This window comes from Crocodylus siamensis, chromosome 2 (genome assembly GCF_052110815.1).
Source record: "Crocodylus siamensis isolate JL-2025a chromosome 2, ASM5211081v1, whole genome shotgun sequence".
Classification (NCBI taxonomy): Eukaryota; Metazoa; Chordata; order Crocodylia; family Crocodylidae; genus Crocodylus; species Crocodylus siamensis.
This window is the reverse complement of record NC_143396.1, coordinates 158624833-158646163: the sequence shown is the minus strand read 5'-3', so window position 1 is coordinate 158646163 and position 21331 is coordinate 158624833. Positions and strand designations below refer to the sequence as shown.

The following is a 21331-nucleotide window of genomic DNA, read 5'->3' as shown; positions in this document are numbered from 1 at the left end:
CACTTTTTATCAAATTAATTACCCCCAAAACATTGAAACTTTACAAATAGAAATTTTACTTTTCAACTGACACCCTTGAAGTTGCTATTGTCACTTAGGGATTTTTTTTGTTATCTTGAGAGGATGCACTTCTCAAATACTAATAGTATTGTTAAACTGCATTTTCAAAAGGAATGCGTTTCATAGATACTAATGTATATTTCAGCAAAGATGGAACAGTAAATATAAAGTTCCTGACTGTTTTGTGATTCATGTGTGCCTTGTGTCAGTTTGAAGTTGCACTGAATTTTGTTTGCTATTTCTATATGTAAGCAACGCCTAATAGTGTTTCACTGCAGTCAATACATATTCTTATATCTAGGCTCTGTATTCTTGCTGATCCAGTCATGAACCCTATTTTGTAGGCAACTACAGTTGTTTGATCTGTGACTTGCTTCTATTGGTCTTTCTCTTTCATTTCAAAACAGGCCTGCAATTGTAGTACTTCTGATGTCAATGGTAAATGAAAGACAACCGTTTGTGCTGCGCTGTGCTGTTCTTTATTGTTTCCAGTGTTTCCTGTACAAAAACCAAAAAGGACAAGGAGAAATTGTCTCAACGCTTCTACCATCCACCATTGATGGTAAGTTACTTGAAAAATTTAAGAAACTGGGAAATTCTTCATTGGCATATAGTTGTATCACATATGATACTCTAGGGAGTATGCAAAGAAAGGGTTTCTTAGGGTGAGTAGTCAGACATGATGAAGACATGTCTTGCATTTGAAAGTTTCTTTAACTACCCCGATTATGCAGTTGGTCCAATAAAAGATAACACCCTAAGAAAACTGTGCCTTTTCACATGTATACATTTTTTTACATATATATTTTTTTCTTCCTGCCCCTGGGGCAGGGGGCTGGACTCAAAGATCTTCTGAGGTCCCTTCCAGCCTTAATGTCTGTGAAATCTATGAATATTTGAATGCATCATAAGGTTTCTTCTGAAACACTACTTATTTAGGTATCACACTGAATTGAGATATAAAATGCTGCCTATAAAGTGATTTTTATGATGCATGAAAAGAATGTTGTAATTGCCGTTCTTGAACTGAACTTAAGGGGGGCAGAATGGATATTAAAGCTACAAGACCACAAGCCTCAAAACTTAGATGTCTGTTTTAAGTTCTAAGAGTTGGGTCTGGTAACAAAGTGGTTATTTGTGCTTAAGTGTCTGACTCTAAAGCTCCTGAATGGGATGTCTATTCATTATACTCCATTCTAAACTATATCAAATCACTTTTGCCAAAGAAGCAAAGATACAGGTAGTGTTTTGTATTTTTAGCAATTTTAAGGTACTATCTTTTAAACCTTAGAATTTCACAGGTATTTGGGGAATAGGGAAGGAACAGTTTCCTATTAAGACTGAATTCTTAAGAAGCTGAAAACTAGATTGCTCAGGATTTGGAGAGAGACGCAACATCTTGGCTAGGAAATGGCACAGATGCATGTTCTTTTGTACAATATGTCAAATAGCATTGACTAGTTAGAGAAAAATCCTTGATCTTACCCTGTTACTGTTTTTCAAGCATGCCGAAAATACTCATGCCTCTCGGACAAAGGTAGCCTTCCTGCTTCAGAGGAAGGGATGTACCAGTAAAATGGTGGGAGTGAAGTTAAACTCTTTATTGATTAATGCCATGCCACCCCCCTCTTCCTGTTCTTGTTCTTTAACTACTCGCTCATGCCATTGGTCACTGATCTGTTTTTGCATATCTGGTTTTGTGCTCTCCTTTTGTCATTATAGACATGAAGCTGAGCATGAGCAATTTACTAATTTGAAGGATTTTTAAATATGTATAACGAGAACAGTATTTTAAGAAAAGATAAGAGCTGGATATTTAAATGCTAATTGAGCCAACACTTGTTATCTGCCTGTCTAGTGTCAAGCTGTTACCTGGCTGAGTTGCAGGACTCATTAATTTCCAGGAAATACTGTCTTACTAATTTTTAATTAAATAAAGTTAGTTTTCTGGCATGCCCAATCTGTTTTCACAATATAGCTTTTAATGCTTAGAACTGTAAACCTCAGAGCTTTTTTCCCCCCAAAGGTATCAACCCCTTTTTTACTCAAGTGGAACCAGATGCAAAGATGTTTAAATGACATTTCCAAGGTTGTAGAAGTCAGAGGTGGTGGAAGAGCTGGGGCAGCGCTGGGTGGCTGGTGGTGGCGCTGTTGGGAGTGGAGCAGTGATGAAATTTGAGGTTGATGCAGCATCCTCCCATCGCTGCCGAAGTCTGCTCCACGCCCTGCCCTGCCCCACAGAGATCCAGGGGGCACATGCCCACTGCCCCCCCCCCCCGTGCCCTCGTGAGGTGCTAGCAGAGGTGGTAGCTGCCTGACCCACCCAGGCGGTGCCTGCCCCTACCCCCTCCATTACCATGGGAGGTGTTGATCTGCCCCCACTCCCCTTTCCTCCCTCTCCCCTTCTACCACACTGGACGGACCAGTTGGAGGCAGCTGTCCACACTGCTGGCTCTGCTCCTCTCTGCTGGAGTGCTGCACTGCACTAAAGTTCTATGCAACTTACTGTCAAGACACAAACTTGTCTTCAGATGACCTTATTGTTTCAGTCAGGTCTGTCGAACTGGTGGCCTGCAGGCTGTATCCAGCCCCTAAGGGGTTAAGACAGCCCCAAGGCTCCTGGTCTGGACATCACTTCCCCCACCATTCCTGCTGCTGCTGGTGCTGTCATTACCAGAGTCTCTGTGTTCCTCCTCCAGCTTCTGATACTTGACCTGCTCCTGTGGATGAGGTGGCATAGCATGGTGCGGAGGAACCAAGGGAATCTGCAACTGGAGAATTTGGAGGAACTCGGGCCTCCATAGGGCATGGAAGCATGCCATGGTGTGTGTGTGGGGTGGGGGGGGAGGAGGCACCTGGTGTGCACTGGGGGGGGCCACACAGAGCAGGAGGTGGGGCTGCCAGTGTGGTATGGGGGGCATCCACCGCACAGTGCGGAAAGGGGATGGTGCCTACAAAACACCGTGCCATGCTGTGGCATGCAGCCCAAGCACCATGCTGCACAGGCCCATGCTCCAACCTACCCTTCCAGCTGCAAGTGCCCAAGGTTCCTGTGGCCCCTAGCCACTGAAAGGTTGGACAGCCCTGTTTTAAATTATTGTTTTGCTGGGGTAAGCATCGCATGTATCCAGTATGAATTACAATATACCTGCTCAGGGTATGATTCTGCTCAGGGCTGAAATGCTTCTATATCAGATACTCTGCAATTTCAGTTAGGGCTTACTTTTGTGTAACTGCAGCTGTTTTGCTGTTTTGGTAGCTACAGGTAATTCAGTCTCAGCTGGCCAGTTGCTCTGTGGAGGACTCTTTTCTACAGACTCTCTCTCAAATTGGTGTGCTGCTGTGGCCCTGGCCCATGCTTTACAAGAAAATGCAACTCTGAAAGAACAACTGCTAAGAGTTCAGCTTGCAACAAGCATCGGTAACCCACCCGTGTCTCTGCTCCAGCAGTGCACCAACATTCTGTCACAGGTAGCGTGTCAGTTTTGTGTCCTTCACCGACAATAGTCTGTTCACTTGAGAAGAATATCTGGTTTGATATTGATGGTTCCAAAAAAAAAAAAAGTTTAATGTTTTCAGCACAAGTGACAAGGGTCTTCAGTTTCTCCTGGTGATGCTAATCTGGTGATTCTGAAAATGAAATGATTTTTGCAGTAAAAAAAGAAAAGTTAGCAGAACTGACCTACCAAGAATTGCTGTTAGAAGTTGCCATCCACTAACATAATTCAGACTCCTGTAATTTGAAATTATAGTATTTTAATCTGTTTCTCTACTATTATGAATTTAAGTTACTAAAGGAGGCCAATTTTAAAAATAAAACAGGGGAAAATATTTGGGAAATTGTTACAGTTGTAACAAGAAATGGTTCTGCCAAATAGAAAGAAACAAGGGAAAATGCTTTGTTTAAGTTTACTTAACATTACAGAGTGTTGTCACGTGATTTGCTTCTGTTGGGTCTTTAATTTTTTTTCTGTTACTGCATAGAGGGTCTGACAGGCAGATGTAGCACCTGGTTTTTAGTCAGCTTTCTAAAGACAGTCCTTCACATTAATAGTAACTGTTTATATGATAGTGCCACTTAAAAAGGATGTAGTAAGAATACAGTATGTAGACTCAAGTCTGTGCAAAATCAGAAGTACTTCCCATCTTCTCATGTTTTCTTAAGTCTGTCTGAACTGACAGGTTTTACCTCATTATTACTATTCAACCTTTCCATACCCATCTTCAGTAAAACACATGGTCATACCATTTCCTCTTGCACTTGGTTTCTGTTTGTTTATATGCTATCCCTGTTTGTTCAAAGATTATTTTTCTTGAAAGATTGAAGTATGGGGAAGGTAATTTCTCAGTGTAATTAGGCTAGCCTACAAAAAGGATTATAGCTAAATGCAACTTGTATATGTTGGCCTGACTGAGTACTCCATGTTCTGAAAATTAACCAGAATATCATCAAGTTGCCCATCCTTTCTCAGCCTTTGAGACCCAATAATAATTTTAATATAATTTCCAGTAAACCTTCCGCTTTACATTCTTCTAGAATCTTAAGATAGTTTTGAGATTTATTTCTGAATTTTTTTCTGCAAACAAATCATAAGTAATAAGTTTGAATCTTTTAATGTATAATTTACAGGGTGATAAGATCGACAGACGGGTATGTATTTCTTGTCATGAGCAGGGCCTTTTTCTGTTGTCTTGGGTTTTGTTTTGTTTTTTTTTAACTGCTTTTTGAAGTGTTTCTATGTTGCAGGCAATTTTTATTTCTAGCATAACAAGCTCTCTCCATACGTTTCCGTGGGAATCTTCAGCGGTGTTCTTGGGACCTGTGGGATGAGGGTCTTGGGTGACATGGGTGCTTTCTTTCCATTCATTGGGTGCACTGCACATCCAACAGCTGCTCTGTAACTTCCTAGAGTACATTAAAACATTTTGATTCTGATTCAGAGATTTGGCCACCGAATCGGGTTGAATCTCCGCTGAATCAAATCAGCGACTAAAGCTTTGAACAGCCCTACTAGGCGAGTCATTTAACCAAGCTTTACATGTTTGGTTCCTTAATTAAGCATTCCTCATTTTCTGAAGTCTCAAGTGGAGATGTTGAGAGTCCGGCCTGGAGAAAATTTGAGTTTAAAATTAGGGATACACCGATAGATTTTGAGGGCCAATACCAAAAGCCGATAGTTAAGGAGGCATATTGGCCAATACTGATCTGATATCCTATGCAGCTGCCTCCAGGTGGTCAGGTGTGGTGGAAGGGGCATGGGGGGGCAGATCAGTGCCCCCAGCGGTGAGGGCTGGGGCAGGGGCAGGCACTGCCCAGGCAGGGGTTGGGGATGGGACATGGGATGGAGGTGCAGCTTGTGGGGTGGAGGCAGCTCCTGCTGCTGCATGCATCTCAGGGGGGTAGGGGGGCATGTGCCTTTGGATCTGTGCAGTGCGAGATGGGCAGCACTTGTGGAGTGGAACCGATGCTGCATGGGGTTTTTTTTGCCAGGGGCTGGGCTCTGAATGTACTACAGCGGCACTGGGAGGAGGCTGTAGCCACCCTAGATTTTGCCGCAGCTCCACTTTTCCTGGCACTTGGGTGGTTTTGCCCAGTGCTTGGGTTGAGATGGGGCATTCAGCCAGGACTGGGACGGGTGGCAGTGCAGGACTGGGAGCAGAACTGTGGCGAAATTTTGGGGTGGCTGAAGTTTCTTCCCGGTGCTGCCGGAGCCTGCTCTGAGCCACAGCAAGAAAAGCCCTACACAGCACCGGCTTGGGCATCCATTGTGCAGCTGCAGCCTGCCCCATGCCATGCATGCATGTGCCCACTTGCCTCCTGGGGTGCAAGCAGCAGCAAGAGCTGCCCCCACCCCATGAACTGAGCATCCGTCCTGTGCTTCTCTCCCACCCCAGCTGGGCAGCAACTGCCCCTGCCCCTTCTCTTGCCATGGGGGGCATTGATCTGCGCCCCTGCAATGCCCCTTCCCTCTCCTTTCCCCTCCCCCCGCCTCCCTCCCCTTCCAACTTACCAGCTGGAGGCAGCTCTCCATGCTGCCATCTGCATGCTGTGCTGCGACTGCACGCAGCATGGGCATTTATCAGCCCCAGGATATAGACGATTTTCTTTGTCGGGACCGATCCGATATCAAACCGATGCATCGGTGTACCTCTGTTTAAAACTGCAGCTGTTATTTTCTGCACTGATGCATTGAACATATAAAGGGCTGTGAATGTACTTTGAAAAATCAGGCCTGTGTCAAGCTGGGTACCCAAAAGTTTAGTATTTGGTTATGATTTTAGCCTGAGTATTTGCCTCAGTTTTCTATCTGTGAAATGAGGATGAGGTTATCACAAAAGTGAGGTAAAGAAAATGTAATATTGATAAAACATTCAGATATAAGAAATGCCAGGAAAAATGAAAAATTTTTCAATTGGCTAAGGGTTTGAATGATGTAAGTTAGGTTAAATAGGACAATGAAGGTGGAGAATAAAACATGCTGTCCCTTACCTTTTCTCTAAATGAGGTAAGGGTCTTGATCAAAAACTTGTCAGTAGCCATGTATGCATAACAAGTTATAAGGTACTTGTGTAGAAGGCTGACTGCAGATGGTATGGATTTCCCTACAGCCAGGCATGTTTGACCTGCCAATCATAATACATTATTTGTTTGGATCTTATTTTTACTCTGTTCTTCTGCACAATGAGGAAAACGCTGTCTTGGTAACTGTAATTGTAGTGCAGTGAGTTTGTATCAACTTGATTTGGCTGATAAAAGCCCAAGTGTTTTTTTTACAGGAGTCTGGAAGCAGTATTGATTGGGCAGTTATTGAAGAATCAAATTTAGGCCACAATGTGGAATTTAGCTAGAGATAATGTGACCCATTGTCAGTGTTTGCTATAAAAGCCATTAGAAGATATGCTGGCCTTCTGATTTTGACTCTTGATTATTTTGTTAAATGTCATGTTGAATAGACATGGAGAGGAGACTTCCCTTGCCATAAGTTGAACACAATATTTTATTGATATCTTTACAATCTTAAAACAATTTGGAAGCCTACCAGTACCTCAGTCATTATAATAAGATACATTTTAAGTACCGATATATTTTGATGTTTGATTTCCGGTTTTTTATCATGAAAAATTGGAGCTCCCTTTGCCCCCTTCGCTCATCATCAGGGCTCGTAGTTTTCCGTTTCCCACAGAAAAACAAAAAAAAGAAAAACCTGTGGATTTTCCCTTTCACCCAAGAAATACAGACTTTTCATTTTAAGAGAAATGCTCAGTTTTTTCTCTTTTGCAAAGAGATCTCTGTAGCCTGGAAGAGTTCCTGCTTGCGGGGGGCTGGAGGGAGCCAGGAGGAGGGTGGTCAGGTAGGGGGCACCATGTGTATGTACAGACACGTGGCTTCCAGGCATCCTGGAGAGCAGCTGCCATAGGTAAGTCTGGGAGGGGGAATTGAGGTCCCCGTAGGGAGAAAGTAGGGCAGGGCTGGTGCCCAGCCAGGTGGTGTGGGGCTTTGGGCCTGGGGCCACAGTGCATGGCTGCAGGGCCCCTGGTGGGGTAGTGGGACAGAGCTGTGGGCGGTTTGTTCGGAGGCTGGGGGGAGGGTGGGGCCAGCTCCTTGCCACTGTGCGTGCTCCAAAGCAGGCAGGGTGAACAGGTGCGCAGCCCCAAAATTCCTGTGCCACAGCAGGGCATGGAGCTGTAGCCAGGCTGGAACAGCTCTGGGCAGGAGCCACCTCTGTAGCCCAGCAGGTGGGATCCAACATGGGAAAGAGTGCCACACCACCCTGGTTGTCAGGCTGAGGCACCCCTGCCTACCCAGCAGCAGCTGGGGGCACAGCTCTGCACCACTGCTGCACCTCACCTTGGCAGCTATGGCAGTGTATTGCTCCCTTCCATGCTGGGTCCTGCCTGGTGGGCCACAGGGGTGGCTCTTACCTGGAGCTGTTCTGGCCCGGCTGTAGCCCTGCACCCCACTGTAGCACAGAAATCTGGAAGGGGGCATGTGCCCCCATCCCCCCAGTGCATTGCCTGTGCCCCCTGCCCTGATAGACTTACCCACAGGGAACTCCAGGAACTGCTCTCCACTACCTGGCTGCCATGTGCATGAGTGTGTACAAACATGCATATGGCGCTGCCTGCATCCTGCTTCTGCCAGCTCCAAGCAGCCCCTTGCAGGCTGGAACTCTGCCAGCCTGCAAAGGGAAACTCATGGTTTTCTGCATCTTTCTCTCTCAAAGGAAAAATCTGTTGTTTTCTCTCTGAACAGAGAACATTTAAGTTTTTCTGTGGCAAACGGAAAACCCAGATCTCTGATTATCACTGAAGGGCTTTGTGGGGAAGTGTCCTTTTTATAAGGTGGGATTGGAAAGTATTAGCGCAGTAGTGGGCAAAATACAGCCTGTAGGCTGAATGTGGCCCATCAAGGCATTTTGTGTGGCCTGCAGCAGGTCTCTTCATAGTTTCATAGTTTCTAGGGTCGGAAGGGACCTAAGCAGATCATCTAGTCTGACCCCCTGCCATGGCAGGAAAGAATACTGGGGTCAAATGACCCCAGCAAGATGTTCATCCAACCTCCTCTTTAAAACCCCCAGGGTAGGAACCTGCACCACTTCTCTTGGAAGCTGGTTCCAGACCCTAGCTGCCCTGACCGTGAAGTAGCACCTCCTGATAGCTAACCTAAACCTACCCTCTGCCAGCTTGTGACCGTTATTCCTGGTCACTCCTGGCGGTGCTCAGGGAAACAGTGACTCCCCCAATGCCTGCTGATCTCCCGACTAGTTTATGACAGGCCACAAGATTCCCCCCCCCAGCCTTCTCTTTTGGAGGCTGAACAGGTTCAGGTCCCATAGCCTCTCCTTATAGGGCCTGCCCTGTTGTCCCCTGATCATACAAGTGGTCCTCCTCTGGACCCTCTCCATGCTGTCGACATCCCTCTTGAAGTGCGGCACCAAGAACTGGACGCAATAGTCCAGCTGCGGCCTGACCAGTGCCGCGTAGAGGGGGAGGATCACCTCTTTGGACCTGCTTGAGATGCATCTGTGGATGCATGACAAGGTGCGGTTGGCCTTCCTGACTACCTCCTCACACTGCCGGCCCATGTTCATCTTGGAGTCAATGATGACCCCAAGATCCTTTTCCACCTCCGTGCTGACAAGAGGGGAGTTCCCTAACCTGTAGGTATGGTGCCGGTTGTTCCTCCCGAGGTGCATCACCTTGCACTTGTCTGTGTTGAAACCCATCCTATTCTCATCTGCCCACCCTTGTAACCTGTCTAGGTCTGATTGTAGCCTGTTGCATCCTTCCAGTGTGCCCACGTCCCCCCACATCTTAGCATCATCAGCAAATTTGAACAGGGTGCTTTTTACCCCCTCATCCAAATCACTGATGAAGATGTTGAATAGTGCGGGCCCGAGGACCGAGCCCTGCGGAACCCCACTGCCCACGTCCTTCCAGGTTGAGAAGGACCCATCCACTACCACCTTCTGGGTGCGGCCCTCCAGCCAGTTGGCGACCCATTTGACTGTGTGGGTGTCTACACCACAGGCCCCCAGTTTCTTAATGAGAACGGGGTGAGAGACAGTGTCAAAAGCCTTCCGGAAGTCCAGGAAGATTATATCCACTACTACCCGTGCATCTAATGATCTGGTGATCTGATCGTAAAAGGCCGCCAGGTTGGTCTGACAGGACCTTCCACTGATGAACCCATGTTGGTTGCCCCTAAGCATGCAGTCCCCTGCTGGCTCCTCCTGGATGTGTGCCAGCATAATTTTTTCAAACAGCTTGCCTAGGATTGAGGTAAGCCTAACCAGCCTATTGTTTCCCGGGTCCTCCTTCCTCCCTTTTTTTGAAGATGGGGACCACGCTGGCCCTCTTCCAGTCCTCCAGTACCTCACCAGAGCACCACGAGTGCTTGTAAAGCTGTGCCAGGGGACTTGCAATGACCTTGGCCAGTTCTTTTAGAACTCTAGGGTGGAGATAATCCAGACCGGCTGACTTGAATACGTCCAACCCCTCCAGAAGCTCCCTAACTAAATCCTCGCTAACCCGTGGCCCAGGTGTGCCTCCCCCGGGGCCCAAGGGGGGCTCAGCAGGGAGGTGGCTCTGCCTGGCCCAAGCACCGTGGGCCACCCAGGCTGTGGCACTTGTGGTCAGTCCTGCTGTCTGTGGGCACACAGCAGGGCTGGGGTGGCACAATGGCTGTGGCTATTTCAAGCTGCTGCCAGCCTTGGCCCCACTGCCTGGGCACCCTGACCTGTCCACCCTACACTCACTGTCAGGAATGGGACCTTCAAGGGTATGGCATGTGACCTGAGTGGATGGGATGGGGCTGTTGGTGGGCAGGGAGTGGTGCGTGGGATGGGAGGGCAGGGCAGGGATATTGCAGGGCCAGGGCTTGGGGTAAAGCTGTGATTCATTGCCCATATGATCCTGCAATGGGCGCTGGTTCCGTGAACAGGGGCATGCCAGAAGTGGGTTACAGCTCTGTCCTGGGCCCTGGCTCCATGCCATCACAGCCCCATGATCCTGGGCCTGGCCCTGTTCCTACCCATCCTACTCCTAGAAACTATTCCCTGCTTGCTGACAGGCCCATCTGGTCCTCCCAGTCCCATGCCCTGCTTGCACAGGTCCTGGCCACTCTCCAGGGAGACCTTGGCATTGTCAGGTGGTTACAATGTAGGGCTGGGGCCCAGGGCAGAGCTGTGATACCCTGTCTGCATGCCCTTGCCTGTGGAACCAGCGCCCATTACAGGAACATGTGAGGAGTGGATTGCGGCTCTGCCCTGGCCCTGCACTGTCACCATTCTGAGATCCTGGCCCTGCCTGTCCTGCTTCCACTCCTGGATGCTGCTCCTCATTCCACCATGGCCCCATTCCCATCCATCTGGCAGCAGCTCGGGCAGAACCACTTAGGAAGTTTTGGTGAACTGTTGAGGGGAGGGATGGAGTGGGTGTGCTGACCAGGTCTATGACAGCTTACTAAATCTCCTTAAATAGCCCTCCAACCCAAATAATTGCACTCCCCTGTGTTAGTATCTTAACATGCATGGTAGGAGCTGGTTAAAAGTGTTTTGGGAGGAACAGCTTGACTAAAGAAAGCAGCAAGAGTTGGATAACAAAATGGTCTATTAAGAGGGAAATGTGTGGAATAGCAGTGGCAGGAAGAGTAGGAAAACTATGGAGAGAGAGGCAGGAGCAGAATGCAGCTTTTGTCATCCCAACCAATTCCCTACTGAAATGTAGTGCAAGAGGTGAGCAGAAGCCAGTATCAGTTTGGATAGGGTGATGTGGGGAGAAAAGAGGAGAATCTCCAGAATACTGCTGCAAAACTGCAAGCAAATTTAGGGTGCATGTGAACGGGTGGACTAGTTTTGAGACTCTCTCAAGTAAAAACCCAGAATGGGGTAGACATCACAGATATTGTAGCATGTATTGGTTGCAAAGAAGTAGGAAGCCAGACACTTTCTGTAGTCTGGTAATGGTGGTTTGAACATTGCTGGACTGGGATAGCTAGTAAAGGTCACCAAGGGTGTTCTTTTTACACATGGGCTATTCTACTGTCCGCTGAACAGCCTTTCTGGTCGGGGTGCATTAATAAAAATTTTTTGGGCCAATACCAATGGCCAATTATTAATGAACTGTGTCGGCCAATACCGATCCGGTTTGTCGATTTTATGCAGCTCGGCAACTTGGAGAGCAGCGTTCAGTTGGTAAGTCTGTTGTGGGGGAAGGGGCAGCGGGGAGGGAAGGAATGTGAGGGGGGTAGATTGAGGCCCCTGCAGTGAGCAAGGGAGTGGGGCTGGGGCAGGTCCTATCCAGTTGGGGCAGGACTTGGGATGGAGCTGTGAGAGGGTAGTCCGGGGGCACCCAGGCAGGGAGGAGGTGGATCCTGCTGCAGCGCACACCCCAGGGAGCCATGGGGATACATGTGCCCCCTGGACCTGTGTGTGGGGCGAGGGACAGCACCAAGCTCTTCGGGGCGGGGAGTCCAGGGCTGGGTCAGGGCTGTACTCAGGCCAGGTGGCACTGGAAAGGGTGGCTACGGGGCGGGCCATCTCAGTATTTGCTGTAGCCCCCGCCTCCCCCAGCTCCACTGCTGCCTGGCCCAACTCCTTGCCAGGAAGAGCCCAGCACTGCCCCTGGCCCCAGCCCACAGTGGCAGCCTGCCTTTACCCCAGGCATGGAATCTGGGGGGGCCCAACAGACTTACCAGCTGGACGCTGCTCTTCAAACTGTTCAACTGGCTGCGTGCGTGCTGCGGCTGTGTGCGTGCACCTGGCATTTATTGGCGACATTATTGGCTACATCAGCCAAAATAAGCTGATTGCCAGTAATGTCAATCTTCCTTTTATTGGTGTTGAAATGATATGGATCGATGTATCGGTGTATCTCTACTTTCTGAGAATGTTCTCCTTTGTAAATTGTGAGGAGATCTATTTTGTTTTGTTTTTTCTCCCTCAGTGATGGTGGGGCCTCACAGCAGCTATTCAGACTTCACAACCCTGGAAGAAGCAGCAAGTTACTTCAACATAGCTCTGCAACATCTGTCTAAATCGGACACTTCAGTGGGACTTTTGTGCTTTTATCTAAAGCTGAGTCAATCACCTCTTGGATAAAAGCACAAAAACACTCCCACTAAAGTGCCTGATCTATATAGATATTAGGCGAGCTGGGTCCAGCTAATGTGCTGCCTCTTCTGGGAGTGTGTTGAGTTTAAAGTGCTGCTTTTTTAACATCTGCAAGCAGCCCTAAGTGACCTTGGTTCAGGCTAGAGAGAAGTAGCAGCAGGAGCCTTTTAGAAAAGGAGCCCTCTTACCTGCCCCCTGGCTACTGTTCTGCCTTGCTATTCCTAAAGGTGAATATGGATTTATTTTAAGGGCTTTTAAGTTCTTCTACTACTGATCTAGGGCTTAAAGCAACACCTTCTCCAGTATAATGAACTGGAGTAGGGGGTAGAGATAACTCTTCTCAAGTACAAGCTTAGGTTGCTAACAGAACAAGGCTAAAATGCTACACAGGCTTAAACTGTCCTTTGAGGCTGGCTAAATGTAATCCTTTGTGTTTGGTGTGTACGCTCCCTTCGTTGCCCTTTTGTAGATCAGAACCTTTGTATGTGCCTCACTTTGTCCTTCAGTTCCATTTCAAATCTTGATTCCTATGCCTGATATACTTTGTGATATTTTTTTAGCTTTTTTTGCAGGACCTGGAGAAATTGCTTGGCTGCTGTGTGTGAGGTTTGATTCGCTCATAGAGGTGCATGCCTTCATCACATGGCATTCAAAAGCCCATTGCCATAGCCAATATAGATGGGGAAGCCAGAGAATTGTACAAAAGTTTGGATTTTATAGACCAAGAAAGTACCTGTTAAGTTAGATCTGTCTCTGTGGCTTAGTACTAGAAAAATCTTGTATTTTATGTAGTGTTGGGGGTGATGTAGCCATTTTACTTTTAAGTAGGTTAAACATCAGTTTAAGGAACCAAACCAATATTATGGACATCTATTTAAACTCTAAAATGGAGGGGTGGAGATTTGTTGAGAGAGTCAGCAGTATCCAAATAAGCTCTTTGCCAACATTCAGGGATTCAAATCCAAAATAATTGCAACTCAGACTCCTTTTTGTTAAAGGAAGTCATCTGGGCAGCACTGTAGTACATTAATGATTAGTGCATGTCACCCAATTATTCAGAAGTTAACTTTCAGTGTTAATAAACAGAACAAAAAGATTACTTTGTGTACAACATTTCACTTGTCTCTTTAATTTGTCCTGTGCGTTTCTCTGCCTGAAAAGGAAACTATCCTGCAGTACTCAGATTTTACTGTCAAATAAAACTTCAATCAATTGTAAAATATGTCAGTAGGAGATGCACATTATATGGGCTGAAAATGAAGTTGGCTTTATTGCTCTGCTTCTTTAAGCATTTGCAACTTGGTTGTGATAATTGAGTACATTTTGTTCAGAGTTGTGTCTTCTCCCTCAATTTTTTGCATCTTTTTTTTGCACTTGTAACAATATTGTTATCCAAGCACTAATTGCTGACTAATTTTGTCATGATTTTATTCAGCTGCTAATATGTATGGAGTCATACTTGACATTAGTCTTGTTTTGACATGCACTGAAGGTTGCTAGAAATATGTGTATGACTTTAATGGAAAAAATTAAGTACTAAATTAGGTGAGTAAACTAGTGAGTGTATTTTTTTTATATTGAAAGTAGATGAGTCTTGAGAGAAATATAACTTTGATTATATGTAATATTGTGTAATAAATGGAGAAATTAATGTCATTTTTCCACTACAGGGAAGCAAGGTGCAGACAAGAGTTGGATTACTAATGTTGCTTTGTACCTGGTTAAGCAGTTGCCCAATAGCTGTCACACACTTTCTCCACAACCCAGCTAATATTCCATTTGTATCCTTTGTTTACAAAACAAAGTTTTGTTCTGAAAAAGCTTAAATGTGCAACATAAAAACTGTATGATGACATAAGTAAGTTTGCAGGAATGCTGGAGAATATTGGAAGATCATGAATTTGGGGTGCAAAATGTTGCTTCTTTAGTGTTGAACAGACCCTGACTAAAGCATAGCCAGAAGCTGTGAACTTTAAACCATTGCATATAAATCTATAGGGAAAACTGACAAAGTGGGACTGAGTTCACAGGAGTGGGCTTGCTGTAACTCCTCCTGCCTGATTTTTATCCTGTGGTAAAGGAAAAGTGAACTGGGACAGCTGCTTTTTGAATGAAATGAGGCAAACTCCCAGTGTAGCATTTGCCTAAAGCAGGATTAGGGCAGGCAAATGGACAATTACTGTATGTCAGATGCTCTGTGGTAACTCCCAGTCTGCTATAAATTCAATATAATTATATTCATCCCTACCCAGTGTAAGAGTAGGCAGCTATTGGCAAAATTGCCCCTAAAAATATTCTCCCAGCGTACCATGTCTTGTAGCAGATCAGCTTATTGGTGTTTTAATGCTATCACTCTTAATGTTTGTAATATCACAGAATTGGAAAATATCTCCTAATTTTGTTGAATTGTAATGAAATATTTTCTTCAGCAGATAGCATAATTTACTGTCCAGTCAACAGTAGATGTTATCTTAAGAAAACTTGCAGAGTAAAAGTGTGCAAGAAATATTTTGGAAAAAACAAGTCCATTCATTGCAATTTCAAAGGCGTATCCAGATAATGAACTTTAAATGGCAAGATACATAAATTGCAAACTAGCTGTGATGTAGTATACTAATGTTGTTATTGAATTTTTAGTTGATAAAGGATTTTGTGTTTTACATTTTGATATGAAGCTTCAATAGCAAATTGAATCTAAAGATGACCTATTGTAAGGGTATGTTGTTTGTATTTTATTTAATGAAATGGTCAGACATCCTTAGCAAGAACTTAGCTTACAGGACAGATAGCTGAAAACCTTGGAGAAGAAGAGCATTTAGTCCAAGGCTTGTCCGCTCTTCTGCTGGGTATTTCCATTTACTACAACGACAATTCCTTGGAAAACTATAGCAAGTAAGTGTATTGTAGTCATAACCTGAGACTTAAGGCAACATAAAATTATGTAGGCAACTGATTGGTTCCTAAATTAATATATTAAAGATGGTTTGTAAAGGAGGAATAGTACAATTTGGATGCAGAGAGATTGTAATTTAACACTGTTCACTTTTAATGTAACTTGTAGAGGTAGAAATGCAGGTGGCTGGAAAATACCAGAGGGCTTTGCCATTCTGATCAGCTGGAAAGCTGGGTATTCCCTGAAATTATAAGTACAGTCCTTCTGAAGTACAACTGTTAGACTTATTTTGCCAAGGATTAATGTAGATATTCTTCCTTCATATCTCCTGTTGGATAGGCCTTTTCACCTGTGAAATCTTGTCCTATGAAGAACAGACAATGGCAGGCTGAAAATAACCCTTTCCAGTGCTAAGAAAAGCCCTTTACTTCATAGGAAGAAGGGGAATTTGTTACAGATAATTCAGACTGGCAAAAAATATAATTTGGTTCAGAGATGAGTGAAAGATGGGTTTTCAACTTCTCTTTTTTTATTTGGTCTTTCATAAAATTCAGTAGTAATTTTTTTGTTTTGTTTGTTTTTATTTCTTCTAGAGAGAAACTAAAGCAACTGATAGAAAAGAGGATTGGCAAGGAGAATTTCATTGAGAAACTAGGCTTCATTAGTAAACATGAACTGTATTCCAGAGCTGGTCAGAAGCCTCAGCCTAGTTTTTCTAGCCCAGATCACATGATGTTTGACCATGAATTTACTAAACTGGTAAAGGAATTGGAGGGTGAGACATGTTAGCTCATTATTTTTAGTTTGTTATTTTTGGATGCTGCTAAACTACTGCATGCCCTGAGTTAAGTCTTTTAAATTTCCTTCACTTAAAGCTTTAAGTTTACTCACACTGTCAGCAACTTGTTACAACAGCAGGCTGGAATAACCTGACTTGGGTCCTGCTTGGGCCAGTGCTAGGACTCGGCCATGGTTGCTGCTTGTTGCGTAGCTACAACCATAGGTTGCTGACCCATGTAAGCAATGTGCAAGATGTTGTGCCAGAATCATGGGCAGGGATTATAATGCATGTAGCTTGCAGGTCAGATTTTCAGCTAGAATCATAATAAAGTAGGGCTGGAAGGGACCAGGTGGATCAGTCGTATCCAGCCCATCCTATACAAGTCTTTGTCTAACCTGTTAGTAAAACAACATAAACACAATCACAACCACAAGGTATAATGCCCTAACATGGCACAAATAAAGTTGGAGGGAGGATGGGTGAGGGAGAGAAGATGACAAGGGTGGCCAGGGTTTTGCTGTTGTAGGAGTTGCTAAAATTCACTTGAGAGATCCAAGGAAGAGGGCAAGTCTTCCTTCCACCCACCACTCCTTCCCCAATTACAGAGGAAGACAAAACCCCACAGTCTACCGGTCTGGCCAGTGCTTCAGGGATCCAATTAGAGCAGGGGTGGGCAAAATGTGGCCCGTGGGCTGGATGTGGCCCGCCAAGCCATTCTGTCCAGCCTGCGGGACCCCTTAAAAAAAAAAAAAAAGAAAACCCCCCAAAAAATTAATATACATCTGCTCTGGGCTGCCTGTCATGCAGCCCTCAATGACTTGCTAAGACTCAGTAAGTGGCTCTCCACCCAAATTAATTGCCCGCCCCAAATTAGAGTATTGGGGGTAGGGGGACGGTGTAACATCATCTGGCCTCGTAAGACTGTTAAATTGACAACTGACTGTATTTTCTGTAAAAAAAAAAAAAAAAAAAAAAAAAAAAAAAAGGATCTCGCTATTAGTAGTGATAATCAATGAGCTTGTTTTTTTGTATGGTACCACGAGGCTTATTTCTGAAGACAGCAACCAGAAAGCCATCTTTCCTAGCGATTTACTATGCATTATTTATCCTTACAAATTATGTGCGAGAGAGTGGAGTTTGTGCCCTCTTTGACTGCTTATATGGAATAAAGGAGATCTGAAAACCATGTTTGGGAATATTTGGGTACATTTTACACTAAGAAAATTACGGTAGGGATTAAAAAAAAAAAAAGCCTTCAAACTTTCTTAGTTTCTTGTGAAAGGGGTAGAGTAGTTGACACTGTCAGCTTCCCAGTTGGTAATACTAATTGAATTAAATGGGTATTGGGGGAAATAATAATTTTTATTCCTAAAGAATTATTTGTTTTAGTAGGCATAAAAATAACTAATCGGGTTTAACTTGCATGGCTTTACAGCAGTTCCCAGCCTTCTAGCTGTCCATATATGTTGTCAGGAAAGGATGTGTTAGTGAATATCTTACGCAGACAGAACATATATTTGTCAAGAAAAGGGATAGATAGCAGTATCATTTAAGACTCATAAAGTAGCAAAAAGCTCAAGTGTTCTGATGGCAGTTTTTACAAACTTCCTTGATTTTTCTTCATTTTAAAGAAGTATGAGTGACTAAGAACTTGAAAAAACAGAAGCTGTCTCTTTCCAACAAAGTAATGATTTAAATTGAGGTTGTGGGAATGTTAAAAGAACAGAAAATGTGCAGACTGTTCTGAATAACAAATACTCAGTGTTTTTTGACAGGTGTCATAACAAAGGCTATTTACAAGTCTAGTGAAGAAGACAAAAAGGAAGAGGAAGTAAAGAAGACATTGGAACAGCATGACAACATTGTGACTCATTATAAACAAGTCATTAGAGAGCAGGTAAATATAGGTTTATATAAATTACCAAGGATCTGTGTTTTCCGTTTGCTGCAGAAAAATGCGGATTTTCTCCTTTAAAAGAGCTGCTTGGAGCTGGGGTGTGTCGGAGGAGGGCGATCACAGGCAGGGGACACCACATGCACACATGCATGTAGTAGTCAAGCAGCGTGGAGAGCAGCTCCCTCCAGGTCGGTTTAAGTGGGGGATGACACAGATTAAGGCCTCCACGGAGAGAGGAATAGGGCAGGGCTAGGCCTGGGGCAGGAATGCAGGGCCCACCTGGGTGCCATGGGCAACTCATCCAGGGGGCTGTCTGACTATGTTGCCTGCAGTCCCAGGGAGGGACACGTGGGGGCAGATCCAGGCTGCCCTCTGTGGATTCAAGGCTCCCTGCCCTGCTGCCCTCCCCTGGGGGTCTCCACAGTCCAGTGGGCAGGACCTGGCACAGGAGCAGAAGGGGTCAGGCAGGCTTGGTGCCATAGTTGTAAGTTCCATGCTGGCTGCGCCTCCATGGCAAGGAGCAGCTTGCTTGCCCAGCAGCAGCGGAGAGCACAGCTGCATGCTGCCACCAATGCTGCCATATGGACAGGGGGTCCTGCCTGCTGGGCTGCAGAGGCCCTTGTGGGTGGGGGGCAGCAGGGCAGGGAGCCTCTGGGCAGCCACATTCTCCATTTTCCCTCCCCACCCCCACCTTACCCTCCCAAATGGGCTTTGCTCTGGTTGTGCTACCTGTGGGCAGGGGTGGGGGTAGGGGCACACTACACTCCACTCTGGTTATAGCAGCTGCTGCCTCCTGCAGGTGGCAGCCAGGACTCAGGGTGCGAGGGTAGTGTGCTGCGGGCCCTGGCCCTATGGCCCTGGCAGCTGGGGGTACCCTCTGGCAGGGCTTTGAGGGGGGCCCAGGGGGCTGTGGGTGGGGATTGAGGGGCACCAGCATATCAGGGCTTCTCAGTGCCAAAAAGCAGCAGGGAGCAAAGCTTCAGCTGGACTAGCATCCTAGAGAGTGAAGTGCAGAGAGAGCTCTGATTTTCTGTGATTAAAAAAAAAAAACACAATGCCAAAATATATAGGTATAAAAATGTATCTTATTATAATGATTGAGGCACTGTTAGGCTTCCAAATTGCTTTAAAGTTGTAAATATATAAATAAAACATTGTATTCAGTTGATACCTGTACAGTGACTATTTGTTTTAATTGTGGAAAAATGTGGATTTTTGGGAGATTTTAATCAGAGAATTTGCAACTTTTAAATGGAGAAAATCAGGATCCTTCTATATTACACTTATGCAGTTGGGGAGGTGATATTAACTAGGTTTTGGGGCTCTGGATTGTAATTTCTAACCAGCCATTTGAAAATGTAAAAGAGGGAACCTGAGGAAACAAAAGGATTTTTTAAAAATGTTTTGACCAAACATTCCTGACTAAATAGTGGTGCTGAGAGAGCTTAATTGCTCCTTTTATCTTTTTCCCTTTCAAAATATTGCTTTCTCAGAGCAGTAGTATAGACTTGCAGAATCTGCCATCCTTTCCTTTAATATTATGTTTCATTTAGTTCTTTGCTATGGACTCAAACCTCAGAAAGTACTGGTGGCCAAAGTAGAAATCGGAAATGGATTTGTCGATCAAGAACAGTGGACCAAATAATGATATTGAGGGAGTCTGTAACCCAAAACTGTTTGGATTTCTAATATATTTTCTCCAGTTGTTTTTATAAATCTAATTTCATTAGTTTTTATAGCTTGGACGGAAGCTTAAGTGAGAATTATTGGTAACACCATCTTATGAAGCTGATAGGAAACTGAAGCAGAAGGTTAATTGGGATGTAGTTGCTTTGAGCTAAATGAAAGAAAATAGTGCCGTGATCATAGAATCATGGTTGTAAGGGACTTCAGGGATCACTTGTTCCAGCCCCTGCATAAATACAGGGTATGTTATTGTTACACTATCCTAGACAAATATCTATTCAGCCTCCTAGAAAACCACCAGTGAAGGAGATTCCACAACTTTCTTGGGCAACTTGTTCCACTCTCCTACTCCTCTGCCAGTAAGGAAGCTTTATTCCCCTGCCCCTCCCCTTCACGGTATAATCTTAATCTGTTTTGCTGCAGTGGTCTCGGCATCACTCCGTTCCTGTTCTCAGTGGCAGGTGGTTGGGCTTGTATCGTTTTAAAAAAACCCCACAAAAAACAAAAACTTGATTTAAATGGCTTCCTTCTGTCTGCCCTTAACAAAAATAAAAATTGTTGCTTGTACTTGGGAAACACAAGTAGCAGGAGTTGAAACTGAGAAACTAGTAGCAAAATGCCTTAATGCACCGGCTTCATTCGGATAATCTTTGAAGGAACATCTTTATGTGGTGGGAACAATCTCTTTTTAAAGTGTAGTCTTTCCTGCTTCTGAAGAAATTTTGAATTTTAAAGGATCTGTTGTTTGTTATTTTTCTACCTAGGATATTTGATAATGCTGACATTTAAAACTTGCCGCATAGTATGTATAAAGCATCCATGAAATACATTACAGGCCATACTGTTCATTCTTAGTTCCCTATGCATTCAGGTGTGGGTTCATGGGTAGTGGTCCATGGAATTCTCTGTCAAATGTAAAACGGCTCTGTAGGTAAGGCTTACGGCCTTTACTTTTAAATGCTTTGTTGTCTGCAGTGCTGTTTTAACATTTGAGATGGAAAGTTGAATGCTCAAAAATTTTAACATGCCAGAAATAAGTTGGTCCATGAAACCACAAATTGTGTTTATTTTGTGCTTCCATTATGGCACCCTTTAAATGACTACATGCTGTTCAGTGCTCAGAATGGCTGGCGTTCACTGAGCAACAGGAGCCCTGTGGCAGAGGTAGGAATCGAATTCAGTTCCCTTAGGGATTCAGCTCAAGCGCCTTGGCCACTGGACCATCCTTTCTTTTCTGTTCTACAGTAATGGTAGTGGTAATATCCAGCTTCAGTCTTCCTCAGCAAATGAGACAGAGGTACTACAACAATATTTGCACATATTCATCCCCAAAGTAGATCCATTTTGTGTACCGAGGCAAGTTGCTTTGGGAAAATTGTGAGAGATCAGGTACTGAAGAC

The 21331-nt window shown here is 44.8% G+C and overlaps 1 protein-coding gene across 5 annotated transcripts in view; it reads left to right on the top strand.

Moving 5' to 3' along the window:
• Positions 1-21331, top strand: part of USO1 (USO1 vesicle transport factor) — a 94840-nt gene that overhangs the window by 44333 nt on the left and 29176 nt on the right. For 3 of the 5 annotated variants that reach the window (XM_090031917.1, XM_090031916.1, XM_090031920.1), the window contains 7 exons: positions 468-622; positions 3320-3531; positions 4691-4711; positions 14345-14455; positions 15448-15566; positions 16161-16342; positions 18124-18245. In XM_090031917.1, the coding sequence (XP_089888043.1) occupies positions 468-622; positions 3320-3531; positions 4691-4711; positions 14345-14455; positions 15448-15566; positions 16161-16342; positions 18124-18245 (922 nt within the window). The remainder of the gene's footprint in view (positions 1-467; positions 623-3319; positions 3532-4690; positions 4712-14344; positions 14456-15447; positions 15567-16160; positions 16343-18123; positions 18246-21331) is intronic. The other 2 variants (XM_090031919.1, XM_090031918.1) reach the window with 1 other exon arrangement.